The 23,821-nt window shown below is 49.0% G+C and overlaps 6 protein-coding genes across 6 annotated transcripts; 4 read left to right on the forward strand and 2 right to left on the reverse strand.

The window, feature by feature from the left end:
- Window positions 1-182: 182 nt before the first annotated feature.
- On the forward strand, window positions 183-3,499 carry N7471_013165 (RNA lariat debranching enzyme; the record flags this gene model as incomplete). The annotated part of the gene is made up of 4 exons (XM_057285884.1): window positions 183-376; window positions 457-558; window positions 616-2,651; window positions 3,361-3,499. Exons 1-4 carry the CDS (start codon window positions 344-346, stop codon window positions 3,497-3,499), a joined length of 2,310 nt encoding a protein of 769 aa, XP_057129209.1. The 5' UTR covers window positions 183-343.
- Window positions 3,500-3,640: 141 nt separating this feature from the next.
- Window positions 3,641-7,198, reverse strand: N7471_013166 (RTP1/Tango6 family protein; the record flags this gene model as incomplete). The annotated part of the gene is made up of 3 exons (XM_057285885.1): window positions 3,641-6,431; window positions 6,482-7,067; window positions 7,126-7,198. 3 exons carry the CDS (start codon window positions 7,196-7,198, stop codon window positions 3,641-3,643), a joined length of 3,450 nt encoding a protein of 1,149 aa, XP_057129210.1.
- Window positions 7,199-8,703: 1,505 nt separating this feature from the next.
- N7471_013167 (uncharacterized protein) lies at window positions 8,704-9,218 on the forward strand (the record flags this gene model as incomplete). Its single annotated transcript, XM_057285886.1, has 2 exons — window positions 8,704-8,889; window positions 8,979-9,218. The coding sequence occupies 2 exons, from the start codon at window positions 8,704-8,706 to the stop codon at window positions 9,216-9,218; spliced, it is 426 nt and encodes a 141-aa protein (XP_057129211.1).
- Window positions 9,219-9,877: 659 nt separating this feature from the next.
- zpr1 (zinc finger-containing protein ZPR1) lies at window positions 9,878-11,864 on the forward strand. The gene is made up of 5 exons (XM_057285887.1): window positions 9,878-10,175; window positions 10,239-10,407; window positions 10,465-10,570; window positions 10,630-11,298; window positions 11,351-11,864. Exons 1-5 carry the CDS (start codon window positions 10,036-10,038, stop codon window positions 11,698-11,700), a joined length of 1,434 nt encoding a protein of 477 aa, XP_057129212.1. The 5' UTR covers window positions 9,878-10,035; the 3' UTR covers window positions 11,701-11,864.
- A 2,454-nt stretch (window positions 11,865-14,318) lies between these two features.
- On the reverse strand, window positions 14,319-17,602 carry N7471_013169 (uncharacterized protein). The gene is made up of 3 exons (XM_057285888.1): window positions 16,940-17,602; window positions 15,785-16,890; window positions 14,319-15,722 (listed from the first exon to the last, which is right to left on the reverse strand). Exons 1-3 carry the CDS (start codon window positions 17,297-17,299, stop codon window positions 14,552-14,554), a joined length of 2,637 nt encoding a protein of 878 aa, XP_057129213.1. The 5' UTR covers window positions 17,300-17,602; the 3' UTR covers window positions 14,319-14,551.
- A 1,986-nt stretch (window positions 17,603-19,588) lies between these two features.
- On the forward strand, window positions 19,589-23,491 carry N7471_013170 (uncharacterized protein; the record flags this gene model as incomplete). Its single annotated transcript, XM_057285889.1, has 1 exon — window positions 19,589-23,491. The coding sequence occupies one exon, from the start codon at window positions 19,589-19,591 to the stop codon at window positions 23,489-23,491; it is 3,903 nt and encodes a 1,300-aa protein (XP_057129214.1).
- Between the last annotated feature and the right edge of the window lie 330 nt (window positions 23,492-23,821).

Below are 23,821 nucleotides of genomic sequence, written 5' to 3' on the forward strand. Positions count from 1 at the left end.
ACAATTGTCAATCAACAACAAAGACAATTGAGACAAACGGAGAACAATGAGGACAAACGGAAGACAATAGCCGTTTGCTCAGAGATTTGCCGCGCGGGAGCTTAAAGGCTCCAAGCTCCACCCGCCGCTCTTCCCATCTACATCTCTCTGCTCTCTCTACCTTTTTCATCTCCCACCTCCTACTCTTCTCTTACTTCCTACCTTTCATTTTCTTTCATGCAACTCTCATCAACTTTGTAGCAGGGATTTGTGTCGAAATTTTGCTTTTCTGACAGCCTCATTCCGAGGCTTTTCTTCTTTTTCAGTGCCACCACAATCCGACAGATCAGTCGGATTCGTCCATATGGCACCGGTGCGCATTGCCGTGGAAGGCTGCGTAAGTAATATTGCATGGATGGAGATCCCACATTTCATATGACATCCAATTCACAGCTGGTTGCTAATCATTATATATAGGGCCATGGCAGTCTGAACGACATTTATGAGACAGTGGATCGCAAGGCCACTGAGAAAGGATGGGACTCTGTTGATCTCGTCATCATTGGTGGAGATTTCCAGGTGAATTGATTGTCATGTCCCATTCCACACGAGCTCAATATTAACTGACCAAACTAGGCCCTGCGTAATGCCAATGATGCGACTTGTCTTTCGGTTCCCGACAAGTTCAAGCAAATCGGTGATTTTCATGAGTACTACAGCGGCGAACGTGTTGCTCCCTATCTGACACTGTTCATCGGGGGCAATCATGAGGCGAGCAATCATCTTTCCGAGCTCTATTATGGCGGTTGGGTGGCCCCCAACATCTACTTCATGGGTGCAGCCAATATCATCCGCTTTGGACCTCTCCGAATCTCGGGGATGTCGGGCATCTGGAAGGGTTATGACTACCGGAAGACCCACTACGAACGATTACCATACAACAGAGATGATGTTTCTTCGGTATACCATATCCGGGAGCTGGATGTCCGCAAGTTGCTGCAAGTGCGCACCCAGATTGACATTGGCCTGTCCCATGATTGGCCCAAGGGAGTCGAAAAGCTTGGGGACTATGGAACCCTGTTTCGCAAGAAGTCAGGCTTCAAAGCTGATTCCGAGTCAGGAAAGCTCGGAAGCGTCGCTGCGCGTGAAGCTCTCAATCATCTGCGCCCTGCCTATTGGCTTTCAGCTCATCTTCATGTGCATTACACTGCAAAGGTGCCCCATAGTCCACCTCGGGCACGATCCACTTCTTTGAGTCCCCCCAGTCCTCCTCCGCCTGCTGCCGCAGATACCAATCTAGCCGCTCCGATTCAACGGAGTAATCTCAACACTAGCAACCTTGCTGGCCACCAATTGCTTGGCGTTGCTAGTGGAGACGAACAGTCTCGCATCAAGGCCTGGAATGAATTCGGAGATCAAGCCCGACGGGCTGAGAAGGAGAAGCGGGACCAAGACGAATTCATGCGTATGGTCAGGGCGAGACAGCCGCAACCCCCGCGGAACATCACATTCAACGAAACAGCCAAGATCGGCGGCGGTCCCATTCAGAAGTTCGTACGTGGCGCCGATGGAGAAAAGATTGAATCCACCCCAGCCGACGGTGAGAAAATCGAAAACCCGGACAAAGTCAGCCAGGGAAACAGCCCTGTGAATACCTCTTCCGAGGAGGTGGTTGCTGAGCAGAGGGATTCGTCGTCCGTTGAGACGACTAAAGACGTCAAGAATGTCAAGACCGACAATGACGTAGCCGATAATATTGACAAGATCAGCATTTCTACAAGTCCAAGCAGCGCTGCAAGCGTGAAGTCTCCTCCGACCGAGAAGGTTCTTCCAAAAGCCGATATCTCTCTGAATTGGGCTGATGATCGCTCCCCTGATCCCTGGTGGACTGATGGTGCGGACGATCGGGTTCGCGAAGTGGAAGCCGAACTCCCGACCAGCCTTGAGCAGTCGAGTGTATCCAAGCCTGCTGCAAACAACTCAACTTCCGAACGCCTTCCGCCCCCCGAGGAAATCAAGAACCTCATGACTCAGTTCCTGACCTTGGATAAGCCACACAACCACGATGCCTTTGTTGAACTACTGGAGATTGAGCCAATCTCCGAACAGGATGACGCCGCGGTGGAGTCGCCTCTGCGACTCAGGTACGACAAGGAATGGCTGGCGATCACTCGTGCGTTTGCTGATGAGCTCGAGTTTGGTGGACACCCCAAGGGCAAAGTCCCTCCCCACAAGGGGTATGAACACTACCAACAGCGCATCGCTGAAGAAGAAAAATGGGTACACGAGAACGTTGTCAACGCTGGGTTGTTGAACATTCCCACTGACTTCGTCGTGACTGCCCCCGTCTACGATTCTAATGTCTCGATCAACACCCAAGAACAGCCGAAGGAGTACACCAACCCGCAGACGTCTGTATTCTGCAATCTGCTTGGGATCGAGAACAAGTTCGACATGAGCGAGGAAGGTCGCCAGGCTCGCATGGAGGCTGGCCCACGCCCCGAAGAACCTCGCCAGAACTTCCAGGGCAACCGCGGCGGTCGTGGTGGACGAGGCGGGCGTGGTGGACGTGGTCGTGGCGGTCGTGGCGGACGTGGTCCTGGACGTGGTGGCTACAGTGGTCGTGGCGGACGTGGCAGCTCTGCCCCCTCGGCCCAGGGCCCTGATGCCTGGTAATCTGACCAGTGCTTGACCCTTCCGCCTACATAGGGCGGTTTTCTATCTCTTTTGGTGGCTTGCCAGGTTCGAATCAGACAACGTGGGAATCTTTTAGGAAATATCTTTTACCAATTTCTTTTGTTTTGCTCTCTGCATGTATCTACATGAAGTTATGAACCCGTACAAGTGGGCACTAGGAACCAGTTTACTGTAGTTCGGAAATTCCTTGCTTTCGACTTGGGTTTCTGCATACTACATATGTAGCGACTCGATGGAATGAGTAACTTGCTCTGCTTGTACATACCCCGTGTTCTACGTGCAGATAGATAACATGTATCACTAGGGCGGAGTTTCCTGTCACTTCCACCTAGGCTGTCCGTTTCTTCATTCTTTCCGTGTTTTGCCTCAAGTCTGTCTTTTATTTCACTTGCTAGTGTCCTCAATAAATGGATGAGATTCGGATCCAGATCAAGTCGGCCAATAATCTTCTCATTGAAGTAGTGAAATAGTGATATAAAACTCTACTGGTCAAGTCACTGCAAGCCACTTTAGCTTCTACTGGTTCGTTGTAATCTTGTAAGCTGTAGGTGGACCACGTTGCATATAAACCGCACTAACTAGATCACAGGCAGCATCTGTTTCCCAATATATCTCACACCTAACGAATTAAGGAGGAAAAATATGGTGGAGTCTGTGGATATTGGACAAAAAACAAAAAGGTAGTGCATCATCCGTGAATCGAACACGGGCCTCGTCGATGGCAACGACGAATTCTACCACTAGACCAATGATGCTGGACTACCAAGTGAATGAGCAAGCTGATTCGTTGGTGATATCTGCTGATCCCAATTTGGATATCTGAGGGGACAGTTGAGAACCTCCTTCATATGGTTGACATACCCAGCCTTAGCCTTTAGGGCTGCATACTATTATTTGATAGACTTTCAATACTGAATTGTGCAAAATGGTAGTTATTGGTCCAATTGTATCTGAGCACTTCACTTCATTCAATCTCCTCGATGCGCGGACGTCCAGTGTTTTCCCCTGCTATGGGATCAACCTGCAGACCGGCGATCCTGTCGCCCAGTCCAAATCGAGGACTGTAGACATCTTGATCATCCTGGGCACCAATGCCCCACATCAAAGATTTCTCCGACCAAGCCTCCAAACTTTCAATCAAAGCGCGCAGGTTTCCACGAGCGAGCCCGTCCTCCTCACTACCCTCGACGAAGCGGAGCGTGCGTAGCATAGCAGGGATGTTTCCAATGGTCGACTGTCCCTGCATACTGGAAGCCGAGTCGTCCAAAAGCGAAAAGCCGAACCCGATGTCCCGGTTTCCGCGTGTCTCCCGCGCTGCCTCAAGAGCTTTGAGAATGTCGAAGATCAAGATAATACTCGCCCGGCGCAGGATGGCACTCTCCGGTTCCCTCTCGAGGGTTATGGTGGCAAGCGCGAGTTCGACGGCGGAAGAAAGAATGACGGGGCCAAGACCGAGGATGTTGACGTTGATGGCTGATCCAAGAATGGAAATGGCCGATGCCCGGATGCGAAGGTCATCAGGGGCATCATCTGCGGATGCGCCGGCAGCCCATGCAGCGACGACGTTTGTGGCGTACGCTGATTGCTCTGGTGATTCGTCGTCCGAATGAAGCTCTGTGAGGTCGAGTTCGGAAGCAGCTTTGGCTATTCCAGATGAAATGGACCAGCCTTCTGGCATGGCCGGCTCTTTTTCCTTGCGCTGTGTGCGTTCCTGTTCTCGTCTCTCCTTGGCAAGTTGTTTCTTGCGGGCTTGCTGTGCATGTTGCTTGTTGCCACGCCGTCCTGCAACGGCAACGATGGCCTCACCCAGAATCTTGGCGGTCTCACCGGACAGTGCGTCTCCCAATTCCTGGACTGTTCGCAGCAGACACTCACCAATCCTGAGTCTTTCGTCCAATGCTCGTTGTTCGTTTCTGTCTGCGTACTCCTCAACCAAAGTTTTGATCACGGTACGTGGGTGGCGTGATGCTAGTGTACCAACTATCTTGATTGCACCGAGATATGCATATTCGTCGTTGGCAGCGGTCTTAGATGTGTCGGTGATGACTGAGAGCAGGAGTGTGAGGGTTGACCCCACATCAAGAACGGGTGATGACTTCATGATCAGTTTCGAAATCAGCGATAGGCCCTCGGCCTGTACGGGTGGTAGGTCTGAGTTGAGATTCGCAAGTGCTTGACGATGCGTGTCAAGGTCCTGAATATGACCTGGTACTGCCTTGATTGTGGTTTCATCTGCAGCGGCAAGGTGAATCTCGAGCAACATAGACGAGGTTGTTGCTGGCTTGGAGAGGGTAGAAGGGAGAAAAGAAATCAGTTGATCAAGGTCCCTTTTAAGAGATTCAAGGAGGGGCTGAATTTCAGCAGTGGGAGAGAAATCGGCGGATGCAAGAAGTGTAGACATCAAACTGAAGGCTGTTGAGATGGACTCAGAGGAGTCGCTGCCTAATTGCTCTCCGTCTTTGTCCTTCGTTTCCACGATATCAGCTAAAGATGACAGGGACACCTTGCTATTTGCTTTGCCTTTCGTCGCTGTTTCTTGGGCGCTAAATCTATGTAGCTCCCCATCGATGACTTGCTTGATGAGCTCTAATACTCGGAGTGGGCGTCGAGTCAGTGCTTCTTTGAAGTTCTCAAGCAGCTTCTCTGCAATCTTGGCACTGACAAGCTTCTGAATGATGTTGTCACTTTCACCAACGGGACCTCCGTTCAGTGTGTTGCGAGGGAGTGGAGAACCTTGGGGCTGCACTAGCCAGTTTTGACTGACATAGAGGAAGATATCACCGGTCCGTTCCTCACTGCTAGGATCCGAGCCAATGAGACCGACGAAAAGTTCAGCTCGTGCTTGGAGGGAATCGATCAGTCGCACCAGATTTGAATGCTCGTTCGTTTCCTCACTCCGCTTCTGTAACCCAATTCCAGCGTCGGAATCTTTAGTGTATGTCCACGTCGTGCCCCCATCCCAAAGAAGATTATCAACCAGCTTTTTGAGGGGTTGGGCTCCAACAGAAATACCAAAATACGTTTGGAGCAGGGGTAAGACCCTTTCATGGAATGAGCTCAGCTCTTCCTCCTGAGAGAAACAGACCAAGCCCCACAATGGAAGAAGAATCGGATACACGATTCGTTTCACGAGACCTGGGTTTGGATGCTGCAATGTCAGACACCTCAGTCTGTTTAGAGCCAGTTCCACTGTGGCGCCATCCACCAAGACATTGGATGCAGGATCTGCTTCCGTGGTATGTGGCATAGAGCCTTCGATATCGGTGAAGCGACTGATCCATCGCCTCGATTTAGCATTGAGGTTTGCGGTAAGTGCATTGAATATCGGCTCCACAAAGATGGAGTGGCCAACAGTACCAGGGGCGCCATAAGCACGTTTCCCCAAAATTCCATTACCGACGACGTATGATGCAGTTTTCCTCAGATCTGGATCATCGCCGTCTATCAATGCTAGCAGTTGGGGAGCAATTGTCTCAAAATAGACAGTTGGGTCAACATTTGACGGGACAGAAGAAAGGAGTCGTGAGATTTGCATGATGGCCTGAACAGTTAAACGAGGGCCATTTGATTGGTCCTGTGCCTCCTGGCCTAGCGAGGGTGAAAACTGCGATGCGATGAACATAATGGTTTGTACTACTCCCCCGGGTCGTAGCGGAACTTGCGAGATCTGGCTGGAGATGGTTGACTTGAACCATGGCGCAGTATCTGACTGGAGGAATGCGGACAGTGTAGGTAGCAAGACAGTGGTCGCGGTACTGTAGGCTGTTAATATTACCTAGAAGCAGTAAAAGTAATGGGAACGTACTCATCAATTATCTTAGCCAACGTTTTCTGATATGTTTTCCGGTCAGATGATGCCGTGGTATTTGGATTAAATGCCAGATCAAACGTGCCACTGATTATGTCACTCAATATACGACCACGAATAATCGTCTGGAGGCTTGGTCTGGGGTCGAAGAGAACGTCAACCAAAACGTCGATTATGCGGCGCAAAAGAGGCTCATCGTGCGGTACACTGGTAGCAGCTGATTGAGCCTGCTTTGCAATTACACCGGCCGGCAATACCGAGATCACCCGCTGCTGCAGAGGAATCCCAACTCCAGATGATAGCGAAGGATATATTCCTTCAAGGGAAATCAGGTCTAGCAATGCATGTAGCATCCGACGGCGCTTGGCATCTTCTGATGGCGAGTCTTCAACCTCCCCGCATGATTGAAGAGACCCATCTTGCTCCTCGGGCGAAACAAAGGATCTGTGAATACTGGTCAAGATATCCAAGGCCTCATTGATTACAGTTGGTCTCGCGGCATCATCACCAGCATCATCATCACCCCTCGAAGTATGACTGAGAATATGTAGCAAAGATTTACCTTGGGACTTCTGTATTTCCTCTACAAGATAGTCAGCGCCAGAGATCTAAATGTAACTTGACACCTCGAATATGCATACCTCGATCGAGGACTGGGGTTAGAAAGTTCTTAGCAAAGCCAAACGCTTCGCGAATTTGCTGTGGACTTCCCATCATAAATATATGTAAGACCCTCTCATGCTAAATTCATGCCAATGAGGTTATTTGCCTCATTCACATTGCCCACCTGAGTTCTTTGGTGAATGAATAATCACGAACAATTGCGGTCTTGGCGTTGTCCCTGATTATGTCATAACAGACACTCAAAAAGTCATGTGCAGATCACGTGGTAGTCGCGTCAGTCTCGTGGCCCGTCGCGCTTGCCCACAATTGATATAGGCGCGTCAACCCCCAAGATGTTGTTGTTGTTCCCAACTCCGTCTACTCTATCCACTGCTCATTTAACACCCTTTGAACAGACAATTTAAACTGCCGTCGCCGCTTCCTCAGCGACCCCGAATCTTGCTTGTTTTTACGATATTCATTGGACCCAATTTCTGTTCAGACGTGCCGGAGTTCCACCGCGACCGTTTCCTGAGTGTGGAGCCACTCGAGTCTTTTGCCCACCGAGGCATACATGTACAGATCAACCCTCTCAGATCTTCATTTTCGTCTGCTGCCTTCAATGGTGAGCCGTTGCGTATGTCTCGCCCTCGGTGACTCTTATCGTTTCGGCGCAGAAGACATTGGAGTCAAACCCTAAGCCCTCCTCGGTTCAATGTCCTCACGGACACAGTTTCACGGATTGCGCATGCCGGATAATACGATTAGCTGAAACAGACTGTGATGGTCCGATTAAGCGAAAGATATCCGACTTGGCCAGAGCCTTCGGGCACAAAAGACGGTTTACTATGCGTTATCCAAATGGAGACCGCGTCGGTTTACCAATGCTGGACGCTGCATGCCGGTCACAAACGGATGGTAGCCCTATGCCTCGGATATCAGTTCAGCGAGAAGAGAACGCGGGTGAAGCATGTCGGGTACTTCGGTATCAGATGTCACCTTTAGGAGCAACCACGACAGCGCGACCAGGAGGCGATTGAATGCGACATTTAAGTCTCGAATACCCTAGGGCATCGAATTGCTTGGCTCAGAGATTTGGTGCCTAGAACACAGCAGTATCCTTACACACAGTCATAGTGTCAGCATATCTAAAGGATCCACTCGCCGGAATCAACATTCCTCTCCCTGAAAATTGCCCAGGCATTTTCACAGTTGAAGTTGTCGCGAGGTTCTTTGGTTATGATGCCCTAGGATTCTTCGATGTTGCTCTCAGGAGCACATAGAAGATTGCGAACTGTTGTCCCGTTTCCGGATGGCCACAAATTTCCCCAAGCGATTTGGTGTTTTTCGGACTTATTTGCCTGCATTCTCTCGTCAATTCTGCTAGCATCAACTGTCTGCTCCTGCACATGTTTCCTATTCCAGGATCCCTGGGGATCTTGCCCCTGCGTTCCACCTTTTTGGGTTCTGTTATTCCTACGCCCCACAGGCGGCTAGGCACCTCGTATCACGGCACCCGCCACCGATCCGACTTCATCAGAAGATCCAGACCGACTGTGTTAACCATCTCTTCGCAAAGTAGTTTGTGAATAGATCGATGGGCGCCGACTTCAACAATGACTTCCATCATTGTTCCTTCCCTCGGGAAGAAGGAAGCGATTTTTCCGGATGTTCTTTGTCCGCTTCATAACATGCCCTCCTGCAAGATCCTCGGGTCAAGCGGGAGAGGAAACAAAAACCTGTCCCAAAGGGTACTGTACCACACACGGGAGACTCGGCTTCATGCTCATGCGACGGTATCGGTAAAACAATGGCGAGTTGACTGGAATTGCGGAGATGGATGGCCGTTGAGCAGATTCGGTTGAGCGTACTGTGTCTCGGCCAAGTTTAGGTTGTCTTTTTGAAGGTTGTGTGGGCCTTTGTGGGTTCGAGGGATACGTTCAACGGTTGTCGTCTGCTCCCAGACATTCCTCAACTCCTATTTGCGCCTGCATTTGATGCTCGCCCTCTTGTCTCTCAATTGATCGCAATTGTTCTGGTCGGAGAAACGTACGGTTTCTATCATTCGAACGCTTTGACTTATCAGCCCATTTCCAGTCGGCATGGGGGCGATGTCCTTGGTCGGTTCTAACGTGTATGCGTCATGCAGTGAATGTTGTGGGACCTCTCTCGAGTGAGGATCAAAGCTTTGGCTTGTCCACGATGCCCATCTGCTGCTATGCGTTCCCGGCCGAGGCTTGTCCCTATTGTCTGATTGGAGTGGACTGAAAAGCGACGAATGGAAAATCGGGCGATCTTTGTACTGCTAAGGAACTATTGTATTGTCATTGGGACTTGGACGTTGTATCAATGATGGTCCTTTACATGGGAGCAGAATGTTTTGGCCAGGCGATAGCCGGTGGACTGCCGTTTCTACTACCTTGGTGGTGGAAACGGCCACTTTTTTTCTATAAGTGCCCCCAAACTCTCTGTTCCAAGATGATGCTAACTACCTACATTCATTTGCAGATTCTAGTGTTTGAGTGGATATAACGGGAAATTCAATGAAAGTGGAGACCGCGAACATACATTGTGGGTTAGCTAGATTCATGCACAATGCACAATGTACGTTGTACATCAAGATCTGCAATCATCCACCTGGGCATGTAGATCTTGACAATGTCACCCAACCGCCCTTTAGATATGGGCGGTGACGCATGTCGTGGCAGAAAAGCATTACCTCATCCCCCTCTTTGTCAGCCCCTCAGCCCACCTGCCCCGCGCAGAACAGGAAGGAATGTTCCCGTGGCTCCGATAATTTTTTTGCGATAAGAATTTCTTGCTTTAGTACAACTTGCTTTAGTACATCTTCGCTCACATCTTCCTCTTTACACAAATATTTGCCGGCAGATATCAAACTGCACATTTTTTCTTATTTCTCATTAATTTTCTCAGACCTATCCTACACAATGGTCAGCAAATCCGACAATGATGCCCTTGAGGCGCAGTTTGAGTCGCAATTCCAAAAGCCCGGTGATCTTGTGGAGCGTGATGAGGACACTGGCGCGATGTCAATCGACTCACTTTGCATGAACTGCCATGAGCAAGGGTTCGTTTCTAGTATTTAGTTGTTATGTTTTACACATTGCTAACTTTCAATCACTTCATTCAGAGTCACGCGCTTGCTTTTGCTCCGAGTCCCTTACTTCAGAGACATCATCCTAGAGAGTTTCGAATGTGAACATTGCCACCTCAAAAACAACTCGATCAAATCCGCCGGCCAGATCCAGGAGCGTGGAACCGTTTACACTTTGAGGGTCGAGAATGAGGAGGATCTTCAGGTATTTATCTCCAGCTATAATGCATTTTCTTCCGCCCAAGCTAATTGGGTATTTTAGCGCCAAGTCATCCGGAGTGATGTTTCAGGCTTCAAACTTACTACTAAGCTCGGCAACGAGATTGAAGTTCCCAAGGGAACCGGTCAACTTACCAATGTGGAAGGCAGTACGTGAAGCCCAATGCAATAGAGATCGATCCCAAGATGCTAACATCCTTGTTTCTAGTGGTTCAACTCATTCACGAAAACTTGTCAGGAGAGCAAGACCTCCGCAAGGACCAAGCTCCTGAACTTTACAACGCCCTTGTGCCTATCCTCGCCAGTCTTGAGAAGATCATGAAACGCGAGGACGCTTTCCCCTTCACTATCACCCTAGATGACCTCACTGGAAACTCGTGGATTGCGCCTAACAGCACTGATCGTGGCACCAAGTACAAGCGCCACGAATACCCGCGTACCCACGAACAGAATGAAGAGTTGGGAATTTCGGCCGACGCAAACGCTGTCAACCAAGAGGACACCGCTCAGGCCGACGCCGGCGACCCAGACGATCTTGATATCGTTGATGGCCAGGTCTACTCCATTCCTGCCGAGTGCCCCGGTTGTAATAAGGAAGCCGAGGTGAACATTAAGAAAGTCAACATTCCTTACTTTAAGGAAGTTCTGCTGTTTGGCACGAACTGTGGACACTGCGGCTACAAGTCTTCTGCAATTAAGACCGGTGGCGAGGTACCCGAGAAGGGCAAGCGTATCACTCTCCAGGTGAATAACGAGGTTGATCTCTCACGCGACATCCTCAAGAGTGACACAGCAGGACTTTATAGTCCCGAACTTGACCTGGACGTTCAGCCAGGAACGCTCGGTGGACGTTTCACTACAGTTGAAGGATTGCTAGGTTCGTTCCTCTATTATTTGAATAAATTGACCCAGCTAACCCTTTTTTATAGTTGAGATCAGGGATCAGTTGAAGGGTGCCATTTTCGATGTTGACGATTCCACACACTCCGGAGGCGACAGCATGGTCTCTTCTGATAAGGATAAGTGGCAAAGGTTCTTCAGCCGTCTCGACCAGGCTATCAGCGGCGAGCTCAAATTCGCTATCACGTTGCAAGACCCGATGGCCTCGTCTTACGTCCAAGATCTTTGCAGCCCAGCGATCGATCACCAGATCACCACTGAGGACTACATTCGCTCCGCCGAGGAGGAAGATGATCTAGGTCTGACAGACATGAAGACCGAGGGTTATGAGCAGGCTGAGACCGATGCCGCTAAGACCGACGCCACTCAAACGGAGTAATCGAAGGATTTATGATGTATATCCATTTCATGATACTGGGGATGATTTGATTCTTATGGGGTTTTTGCATAACGGCGTCTGTGATATCTACTTTTCTGCTGGGGTCATTAAAATATTCGGTCATATATAGGGATGAACTCATAAGAGTCGTTGTATCTACTATATTATACATTACTTACTAGTAAAACCGTTGATAAGAAAGGCCAATACCTGTACTTTCTATGGTTGCTACTGATCGTATGTCTTCATTATTTTGGAGACCATTCTCGAAACTGCATCCGCTAACACGAAACCCATTTTTCGAATCTTCTTGCAAGCCCCAGGCACTTCATATCAACGAATCGATTCCAAAGTTCAGATGCCACCACCATAACAACACCTAACACGAGCATGGTTCCCATCCAAGCTATAGAGAACGGTAGAGCATGCTTGCTCGCTTCAATAGTACCAGGATACGGCGTTCTTGTAACTGCCCACCACAGAAGGTTTCGAACTGGCCATTTGAGAACAAGATAGACTGTCGGGTGGACTAGATAGAGCGGGAACGAAATTTTGCCTAAGTATTGCAGTGGTCGTGAGTTAAGCGGCCTTTGAAGCAACGCAGATTTGCTGGTTGCATATATTGTCAGAACCGCCCCAACGCTCCTCCAGCACCGGGGCATCATTTCAGCATTATCCCACTCGGGAGATCGAGCCATAGCAAGCCACTGGTACTCTCTTGCTAACCGGTCAGCGCCGCACATGCAAAGGAAATACATCCCTAGAATGAACGAGACCGATGTTCGAAGCTGTTGGAGATGGATGTTCTCTGTGATTTTGTTCCAGGCTTTGGCGATGGGCTTTTGAATCTCGAGAGGTGAAGGTGAGTATGATAATGCAATCTCCCCGTCTGGTTCGGACTCTGATGCGACATGTCTCTCAGCAAGAAAGATCCCGGCAACGAAAGCAAAGAGATCCCAATGTCCCATATAAAACCAATACATCGCCACACCTGCCAATGCCAGATACCGAGGCCGTGGTCTCCAAAATGAAAATGTCAAGATTAACAAGTAGACAACACACGAGCCACGAAACTCAATTGGCATTGTCCACAGTTGGTAGTTTATAGTCCTCATATCCGGTCGGTTGTGATCAAAATTGATATCGACTTGATGATTGCTGATATCCAGCAGATGTACTATTCGCACAAGTACATATTGGATATGGGCCCATGGCGTTGTCAAGGGCTTTAGCCCGCCTAGCCAGTCATCCGCAGCTTTCCATGGGAAGACATTGCAAAAGTACACAAGTTGGCTGAAAAATAGTATGGCGATAGAGGGCAGATAGATTCGAAAGATTCGGCGAGTTGCGGCAGAGCATAATCGACGAAAGAACCCTGAGTTACTTGCCCCAATGTCCTCTCGGCATCGAAGAAGCGGGAGGGAGATCGCATACCCCGATATAACCATGAACAAAGCCACCATTGATGGACCATTGAAGAGAAGTCGGAAGGGCGGGAGTTGGATAAGACGATGGTTCTCTTCAGTCGGTTCATCCCAGTAGGACCTGGTCAGAAATCCAACGATACTCTTGGGCTCTGAGCTCTTTGAATGGTGTATAACTACTAAAGCTGAGGCGATGCCTCGGAGGCTATCAAGCCAAAGAATGCGCTCCATATCCAGAAAGAAAGTAATGTGTTCATGGGGTAGGAAAGTCAATCAGGGTCGCATGCTTTGTCGTTGGACAAGAGTAGAATAATTTCCAAGGAAACCTCTTGTATGGAAAGCTTGTATGAAATTAGATTACAAAAGAGTACTTTTGTCTGAGAATATAGCCTATTGACCCAGTTTTCAGGCTAGTGACACTAGTAAAGAACTCGAGATCGTACAGATCGAGGTCGAGTTACAGGAAATACTGGACATTGTTTGCATCGTGTACTCCGTAATACAGGTGGCAATGGGCTGAAACCTTGTAAGGCAACCTTTTGACCTCATAGGATGCATATATAGCGAATACGGAGTGCATAGCGTTCATCCTGCATCCACGCTAAAAGATTATATACACATGCAGGAGCTATCACAATATGACAGGTAGAGCACTGGAACCCAAAAACAAAAAGCAATTGCTCGATGACATCAAGAGAATATTCTCCCCCGTGTGACCCCCAAACATAGCACACCCCTGCATATCGGCCCTCCCTAGACTTATGCCTACGCCACTGGGCCATTTTTGGAGCTATGAGTTGATTGGTCACACTAGATGCACAATTCAGCTCCGAAGCACGGAGTACTCCGTGGATTCTTGATTCTTACTCGGGTCTGTTCGGCTCTAGATTTACTGGGCGAATTTCATGTCAAAGGTTATACATAGAAAAAGTCGTCTGCACAAAGTGTGCTTTTTTTCCCGCATTTTTCCACCGTCTAGCTACCAAACTGAGAAGGGGAAGACAATATCTATGAAAACAGACATTTGAAATTACTAACTGAGAAGAATCCGAAAAAACCACTAAAAACTACGGCCAAAAAGGACATCTAAAAAGACATCTAAAAAGACATCTAAAAGACCATCTGAGAATACTATTATAAAAGACTACCAAAAAAGACTTGACACGGCCGCATAAGCGGCTGACTATTCTTGTTGGAAAATATATCAATGATTAGTTCCAAAGCAAAGAAATACATAGATTAAGTATTAGGATTAAGCATTGACTGTGGTACTTCCACTTTGTCAAACATTTGACTTCCCCCCAGTAATACCGAATAGTTATAACTTTTCCCTTGAACAAGTAATCAGCTTTGCGGTGTTTCGTTTCTCTACAGGCAAGGCAACTCTATGTGTATAGTCTCCCTGAACGATTAACAAATATACAAATCTATATCTTGCCTGACAAGGCCTCCAAACACACAGATTCCTTCTGCGCACGAATCTGCTTCTGCCACATAGTTGTATACCGACCGTCAGAAGCCAGAAGCTGATCATGGGTCCCACTCTCCGCAACCCGACCTTCGTGCAAGACAACAATGTTATCAGCAGTGGTGATGGTGCTTAGCCGATGGGCAATAACTAGCACAGTGCGCCCACGCGACAAGACAGATAGTGCTTCTTGGATGTTCTGCTCCGTCTCGGAATCCAACGCGGCCGTTGCCTCGTCAAGCAGGATGATCTGAGGTTTCTTGATAATGGTTCGGGCAATAGCAACGCGCTGTTTCTCACCACCACTTAGTCGCAATCCACGGTCTCCCACTTTGGTGTCGTAACCATCGGGGAAGGCCATGATCTTCTCATGCACACTGGCTGCGCGGCAGGCGTCATAAACTTCCTCGTCTGTGGCGTCTTGGTTGGCGTATTTGAGGTTGTACATGATTGTTTCGTTGAATAGAACTGTGTCTTGCGGGACAATGCCAATGTGTCTTCGTACGGAGTCAATTGTCAAGGTTTGGGTGTCATGTCCGTCAATGAGAAGACTCCCGCCGTTCGGATTATAGAATCTGTAGAGCAAGCGGAAGATTGTCGATTTTCCACCTCCTGATTCTCCTACCAGAGCAGTGGTTGTACCCGGCTTACAGTCAAAGGTCAATCCATTGAGAGCAAGTCGTCGAGTGTCATACGAGAATTGGATATCATTGAATGTGATTCGGCCGTGACAGACTGCTAGCGGTGTTGCAGATGGGGCATCCACCACCGATGACTTGACGCGGAACAGCTCGAGTAGACGCTCTGCATTGATCAAAGCAGATTGAATGTATCGATAGAAGGTACCGAAGATGTTCAATGGGGCTTGGAGCTGGGCCATGTAGGTAAGGAGAGTCACGAACTGGCCGACTGCGCGTTGACCGCGAGCAACTTGGTAGGCACAAATGAAACATGTGATTAGAAGGCCGAGCATAAAGATGACATTTTGGGAAATATTCATCAAATTTTGTGCGAAGAGGGAATGCCATTCCGCCCGGAGGTAGTCCGAGACCGCCCCCCGATAACGATTGAACTCGTATTCCTCTGCGTTGAAGTATTTGACGGTTTCGTAGGACACGAGAGAATCATTCCTGTATAGGTTAGTAAAACCTAACGAGCCAAGCAGAGATGAGAGATAGGAAAGGAAACTTACTTGACAGCGTCTTCCTGTCTAGAAGCATTCACCATTTGGCGTCGCATATCGGCCCTCCAAGACGCAATTTTGACAGTTGAATAGAGGTAGAAGAATGTCATGATAGCGACAGCCAACGCATAGTACACGTCAAATACGACTAGGAAATATCCGATGGCGATGGCCAAATCAATGAACATGGGCAACACTTGAAAGGTCACTTGCTCAAGGAAAGTGTTAATTGAGCTGCCTTTGGTGAGAGCAGAGAGAACCTCGCCCATCTTTTTACCAAGGTGAAAGTCCAGTCCTAGGTTATGAACATGCTCAAATGCAGCGGTTGACAACTCCATGTATGCATACTGGCTCACTGAAATCCACAGGTTCGAACGAACTGACTCAAGGAAGCCTTGACTGCCTTGAAGCCAACGGTAGATGATATACAAACAGATGGGCATCCAAGGCACTTGCAGAGTTCCATCACTGGTGGACAATGAGTCTGCGATCACTCCCACTTGATACGGCACTAAGATATTGACCGCTCGCTGCACAATCAATATAGCGAAGCAGATAACGACGACAAATTGCAACTGGAGAGATTTGTACGGCCACAGATATGGAAAGAATAGAGAATAGCCACTCAGATATTCCATCCAGTTGGTGGAAGGGGTCGTCAAAGGGCGTACCCACGCTTCTACTTCAGGTGTATGTTGACCATCGGTCAAGGCATCACTTTCATCTGAGTTGGCATTGCCTCTTGAATCCAACAGGCTGGTCGTCTCTCCGGCATCGGCATCCTCAATCTCCTTGAAGGCACGATGTTTGCGGACAGATTTGAAAATGTAGGATGCGACCAGCAGAGTGAGAAAAAGAATCCGAACAGAGCCTGCTAAAATCTCCAATGCCTCCCAGAATGTGATTTTTGTGCGCAATCTTCCACCGAATGGATCTTCGATTGTAGGTTCACGGTGGAGGTGAGAATATATTGAGACTGAAGTCGAGAGAATTGCTATCTCGAAAGGAATGGCCGAGAGCCATGGGACAAATTGCGCGATTGATGGCGCAGGGTTTGTATCGAGTAAAGAGATGAAGATGACGATATGAGTGAAGAAAGACCCAACGACAAAAAACTGGTGTTTTTGTTAGTTTTGATTTCAATTTTTGAAACAGGAGTCTCACCACCACCGCTTGACCACACCACCACTGCTCCGACCGTGAAATCATGGTATGGGTCATATGAATTGCTGCCTCTGCAATATATGTTGCCAACACAAAAAGAGATAACCAAACAAACCAGCCTTTGTACCGATTCCGCGCAAGCTCCGCGGGCAAGTCTCTGGCTATTGCCATCATCACTCGGGTTCGCCTGGGCAGTGGTTTCCCACCGGGGCCATACTGCACGTCGGTGTTCCCACTGGCATTTTTGGCTACCTGGGAGGAATGAATCAAAAAGACGACAAAGAGAATCACTAGCAAAACTGGAGGATATCCAAAGCGAAGATATTGGAGCAATTCATGAGCAGCGATAGCCGAATCCATGGCCACAAGCTCTTGATAATCGGAGACTCTGGATCTCAAACTTGACTTTGGCCGGGCAATTGAGACTGTAAGAGTGGGAAATTCCCGGGAAGGTATGTGGTTGTCCTCACATGCGGGGTGTTGGCTGCGAATTTGAGAGCTGAAAGTTCATAATTGAGCTGTCGTGTGCTCACATCTCAATCGTGACGATGCTGTCAATCAGTGAAGCCTCGGATGAAGACTAGTAACGCCACTGTATTTGCTAGTAATATTATAGCTTCCAAAATTGTGTTGTACATATTGATGCATGTTTGACCTGAAGAAGGTGCCAAGATCACTAGTCTCGGAACTCGTACCTATACAAATAGGTAACTTTTCCAGTATAGGAACGGAGTACTCGGTACTTTGACTTGAACCAAGGTAAAAGTTGAAGTTCCTGATTTTAAATGTACATGCTCGCGGGATCACCATCAGGACCCAGTGTTTTGGCTCTGGCATTCAACTTTATCTTTAATTTTGAACAAACATGCACACCGCGTATCAAACGGAAATCGAAGAGATGGATTTACCTACCTAGTTCAACATATATAGTGTCGCTAGCCCGATGCCGCCAGCAAAACACACCCATTCATTCTGCATGCAATGGTTTTAAGACCACAGTCTTTTGTTATTGAGTTCAATTTATAAAGATTATTTTGCTAGCTGCTGATAGTGCAATGTGTACGGTGTATATCCATAGGATGGTCTCTGGCTCTGAGCTGAATTTGGTTGAATTGAGCGAGTATATTATTCGCTCTCTGTCATGTATTTGTAACGATTTGACATATTACCGCAACGTAGACGAGCTGTGCTTATATTACTACAGCTAGATTGTAAAATAACTTGGTTTTAATTCCAGTCGCTTCAATACTCCGTTGCTTTTTACTTTACGTTCGTCTGGCTATACCTACATACGAAGTGCTCCGAACAGTTTCTCATTTGTCGCAGTCAATGCATATCCCAAGGTTTGAATGTGATGTGTAAGGATCATTCGATGGACAGCTCGCGTGATAAATTGCCAAAATGGTGCATAGACTTGTATTGTGACGTGATGTGACATGACAACTTGGAACTTTTTACGTAGTCTTTATATAGACATACCCCACAATCCGTGGACTTGTCACCCCGTATGTATTGACTTGAACTTGATATTCAATACAGACATACGTGTATGGTGTACAGTACGAAGTATGCTTGGAACCTGCGAGCCAGCAGGTTAGATGTATACATATCATACCGCTTGGGTGGCCTTGCTTTGGCTTAGAACTCCTAGCCTGCCATTCTTCTATTTGTGCTATTTAAAGTTTGTGAAAATGCCAATTTATCTATACGATTTGAACTGTATGTACATATATTTACCTAGGTACATGCGATTTGACTTAAAGTTCGGGAAGAGCGGCGGGAAGAACCGTGCTTTAAGGTGGGTCGATCTTTGGTTCGACAGTGTCCCGGTGGTTCATGCCTGGGCACTGCAATGCCGATTTGCTCTCAGCACTCGAGTCAGCTACAATACAATGGTGGTCTTATAAGCTGAACACTGCTCTGTATTGATCAAAATATCAGGTTGCCACCGAAGCACGGAGTAGGCACAATGGGTTGCTTAGGGCGAGTTCACTGCCTACATGGGCGCCAAAATGTCCTGGTATTATTTTGTGGCGAGCTGGCCTGACGCTGATTTGATACTGTAGCTGTAGCTGTAGCTGTACTCATAGAAGCTGAACATTACGTACTTGATACCCCCTGTCTACTGTTTAGTATCTATCCTTGTAAATTTACCATCTGGGCTTCCAATAACGTCACACCCAAGGTCCTGATGTGTGATCTGTAGCTCCTTACGCCCATCACATCTTCAGCCACTCAGCCATTCATTGAGACAAACTATTCTACAGCCTATAGAGAGACGGAGTTACTCGCTTGAACCTATCTATTTACCCACAAAAGAGGTTGCCTCAATATGTACTACCATAATAGAACGCTAACTATGCGACGCCCCCCACCCCGCCGCGAGGGCATAATTCAGACAGCATATCATTTCTGTTGCAGATCAACCTGGTCACACAGAGATCCACCATATGTTGCATAAGGTGGCTCGGCTGAGGAAAAATCCTGGTATTATGTCGATCATCGTTGTCTGATCCACGTATTTTGAGCTTGAGTTAAGAGAGAACCTTTTTTGCCGACTACAGTCAAATGAGACTGAATAACATATTGATACCCTCCTTTTTCTTTTCTGTATTCTGTCCTCTCATTCAAACTTCCTAATCCAATAGAATGGCCGCCTTAGAGTGCGCTAGACTTGAGGAGGGCGTCTTGCCATCCACCCTCGACAAGCTCACCATTCGAAAGGAAGGCGACGGAAACTTCACATTAGCTGCATTACCTGAGACCGGCTCTGTTACCGCAATCGTTGAATCCGTGCTCGGTCACTCCGTCGAGCTCCACCGTCTTCAAGCATCTGGAGCAGAGGGCCAATCCGGCTGTTCCATCTACTTCGTTCGGGACAGTACCCACCCCGAAAACACCGTCGCCGTCACAAAGGTATATCCACCAGCATGCCATAAAGACTTTTTCGAAGAACTCGTTGCATACCGGAGGTTGCTATCTCTTCCCGATCCGCCGTCTGCTGCTCGGCCCCTTGGAGTGGGAAGGACGCGCGATGATAACACAGCAGAGCCTATGGGAGTGATTGTCTACCAGCTCGCAGCAGGTAAGGCAATCAACACAATTATCCGTGACATTGGTCGGGTCTCCACTCTCCGGCTGATTGCAAAGCAACCTTGTCCCGACGAAACAAGGGAAATGATGAATGATATCATTCGCGGCGCGCTCCATGGGATCTCAATCAATCATAAATCACACCAAGCTCAATCATCAAATATACCCACCACTGAACTTTTGGACTGTCAATTCAATGGACTGATGGCCGATTTGATATCCGCCGTCAAAGGAGTGGCATCAACATTGGCCAAGCTCCACTGGGAAAAAACCGAATGGAGCAGCGCTAGCGAGTCTGTCGTCGACAGGCTCCGCAACAAGCTACAAGGTTGGGTCCAAGAAATCCAGGGCCCATCGCGAGCGCAGTATGAACGCGCTATCGGATCTGATCAAATACAGCAACTGGCCTCATTGGTCGACCGGGCGATTGATTACTCGCGAGAAGAAGGTGTAGCGTCACTGCTGCACGGCGATGCCTCGCCAGGAAATTTCTTCTGGGACCCGATTCAAGGAATCACCATGATCGACTACGGGGGACTGACTCGCTCGATGGATGCGAGCGGCCGACCTATCGGACCAGCAGAAATGGATGCGGCTGGGTTTCACGAGCGGCTGCGAAAGTACGCCGGGGATTTCGGAATGAGTGATGCTGATATTGGCCAGGTTCAGGGGGAGTTCTGGAAAGCATACCAGGCGCAGGGCATACCAATCAACGAAGGGCTTGCCCGGTTGTTCAAGACACGCACGCAACTATCTCGACTATGGTCTGCTGTGGACAAGCAAGATACATCGCGCGATGAACATAAGGCTGTCCAGCTCAGCGCAAAGATTAAATTTGAATGGGAGCGTCTTGTCAGTATCTCGCCCGAAAGGATCCAACCCTGGAGAGTGCTAGTCGTTGCCAACGCCAGCGGGCCAGGTAAAGGAGGTCTGCCGCTGTTGAATCAAGAACTAGTCAAAGCCATGTCGGAAATTCCCAATGCATCAGTTACTCTGTTCATGGTAGAGCCTGAGAATGAAGTCAAAAACACATTGGCATCATCGGGGCATGGTCGGGCTAAAGTGGTCTGCATTCCCTCGAGAGGAGATGACCCCAGTGCCTTGCTCTACCATGTGGCAAAGGTACACCAGCCAGGAGATTACAGTCTGCCAATTCCAGACGACCAGCATCCCTCCCCATTCAATCTCATCATTGGCCACTCGCGATACTCTAGCACCGCAGCTTCCTTGATCCGCGAGAGATGGTATCCCACAGCCAAGCTCGCGCTCATCACACATACCAGTGCCCTGCGCAAGTCCGACGTCGCGTGGAAATGGTACGGACAAACACGCGAGCTAGGCTATGTTGAAGCCGCTCGGCTGGCAATGCTCGACGAGAGAATTCTCCCTAAGGCAGATTTGGCCGTTGGAGTCGGGCCTGTACTCACAACTGAGGCACGCGAGCGCGAGTGGATGGGCCAATTCAATCGCCCACGATCCAACATGATGGGACCTCGCTTCCACGAATTAGTTCCAGGCGTGCGCACGGGTGATGCTTGCACGCAGCAGCGACAGCCGAACGACCTATTTCGGGTCCTCCTCGCTGGTCGAGCAGACGATCCCGCCAAAGGTTTAGATGACGCTGTGTACGCTGTCCGCAAGATCGCACTCTCTGGTAATGATATCTCCTTAGACGTACTGGGGCTCCCGGCAGAAGACGTGGAGCGCTGGCAGCAGGCCGTCGATGAGATGACAGGCATGCCAGACCTCGTGAGGTTGCACCCTTTCTCTGATGACCCTAACGCGGTCTCGCGGTTCTACTGCAACGCGGACCTGGTAATAATGCCCTCAATGCACGAGGGGTTCGGGATGATCTTCACCGAAGTGGCCGGGCTGGGTGTTCCCATCCTAGTGACACAGGAAAGTGGTGCGGGCCAGCTTGCGCTTGATCGCAGTCGCATTCCGCCGGAACTTGGTCAGGCCTGTGTGGTGATGGACGAGAGCACATATGGAATTGTGCCTTCACCGACAAGTCAGCGCGTAGCCGTCTGGGCTCATCGGATCGACCAGGTGAGATGTTACCCGGAGCAAACGAGACGGCACGCTCGGTCTCTACAGCGAATCATGCGAGGTTATTCGTGGAAACACGCCGCTAAGGCTCTGCTTCGCTCCGCGATGGAGGGCGAGGGAGATACAGTGCAGATGGCTCATGGCAGCGTTGCACCGGCATATTCATCATGGCCTCGTCCATCGCTTGGGATGAGCGTGGTATCGTCAATGCGTCGAGCCGCACGAACGCGAAATCGCAGTGGAAAGCCCACCTTGAAGCAGGCCGACGAAGTCATGCAAAATCTTCCAGAGATAGCCCCGTCTATTTCGGCGCTAGAAGAGCATGTCTCTGCTGCCGTGGGCTGTCCTGTCAACTTGCGGAGTCTGGATCCCACTCACCCGGGGGGATTTTCCGGTGCGATTATTTTCTTTGCTTATGCCAACGATGAATTTGCCAACGGAGAGACGTCCTTGGTATCCAACGACCCATTGAAAGGTCGCGTGGTTGCTGTAATTAAACTTTTTGTCCACGGCTTGGACAACGGGATCACGGAGGAGTTATCCAGCCTTGAATGGCTTCTTTTGCAGACCAAGGGTGACATCAAGACTGCTGCCCCATTGGCTGTTGGGCGGATGACGTGGGATACGAAACCAGCCGGTGTGGTCACGTATCAAGTTGCCCCCGGTGTATCCCTCTATCAGCTCATGATGCAGATGGGCCGCCTACCGCCGGGACCTGCGAGAAGAGACATGTTCTCTGTCTTCACTGCTGGCGTACAGGCAGTCGCACGTACCTTAGCCAGATTACACACTCATAGCGTCGAAGGGCGACCGGGCACAGAGTTTCTCGAGTGGTATTTTAACGCGGCAACGAAACGAGTCCAGCAGGCATTGCTGTACAAAGACATTATTCGTTCTGCGGGACTGGAAGCGGACCAGCTTTCTGACAAAATGTATCAACTTATTGCGGACTGCAAGCGTGATATTGATAGTAGTCCGCGTACCACTGTCGTGCACGGGGATGCCCATCCTGGAAATTTCTTCTATGACCGCGCGACGGGGCATGTCACTATGATCGACACGACGACACTACACTGTTCTCTGGACGAGAATGGTGAGGCGTTTGGGGTACCGGAACGAGATCTGGGCCATTTTGTGCATATGCTGCGACGGACGGGCGAACAGTATGGCCTTACGCGACAGGAGATGCAGGAGAGCACAACCGATTTTCTGGAGGCGTATCTTGGAAATGCAGCGGCGCCAGCAAACGTGCAAATCCTTCGGTTCTTGATGTCATGTTCGGCTCTGTCATTCTTGAATTATGCGGCGCAGTCAGATCAGACAAAAGTAGAACTGCACGTTAAGATTTTGCAGGATTTATTTCGCCTTGGAGAGGGTTGGACACAATTGGATGGAATGCGAGGTTTATAAATAGGAATCAGTGGTTGCTTTGTATTTAGATGTTCTTTCGGATCTCGTGATCTAATTCGGGAGTTATGGTAATAATGATAATAATTGACACTTTCGGATATGTTTGATACCTCGATATAGTTTCCCTTTCCGTCTCTCTGTGTTGGTTTGATCCCTCGAGTAGATCTAATCGCGCCCAGGGTTTGCCAGCAATTGTTCATCGTCACACAACATGCGCCGACCCAGCGTCTTGACCCATTTTCTGGCAGTAATCCCAACAGAGTGTGCCGTATTTCGTTGTCGGTGCCACATAATGTTGCTGGCAAGACAAACCGAGAAAGCCAACAGAGA

The sequence above is a fragment of the Penicillium samsonianum genome (genome assembly GCF_028829775.1).
Source record: "Penicillium samsonianum strain IBT 33392 chromosome Unknown utg000009l_segment0_segment0, whole genome shotgun sequence".
NCBI lineage: Eukaryota > Fungi > Ascomycota > Eurotiomycetes > Eurotiales > Aspergillaceae > Penicillium > Penicillium samsonianum.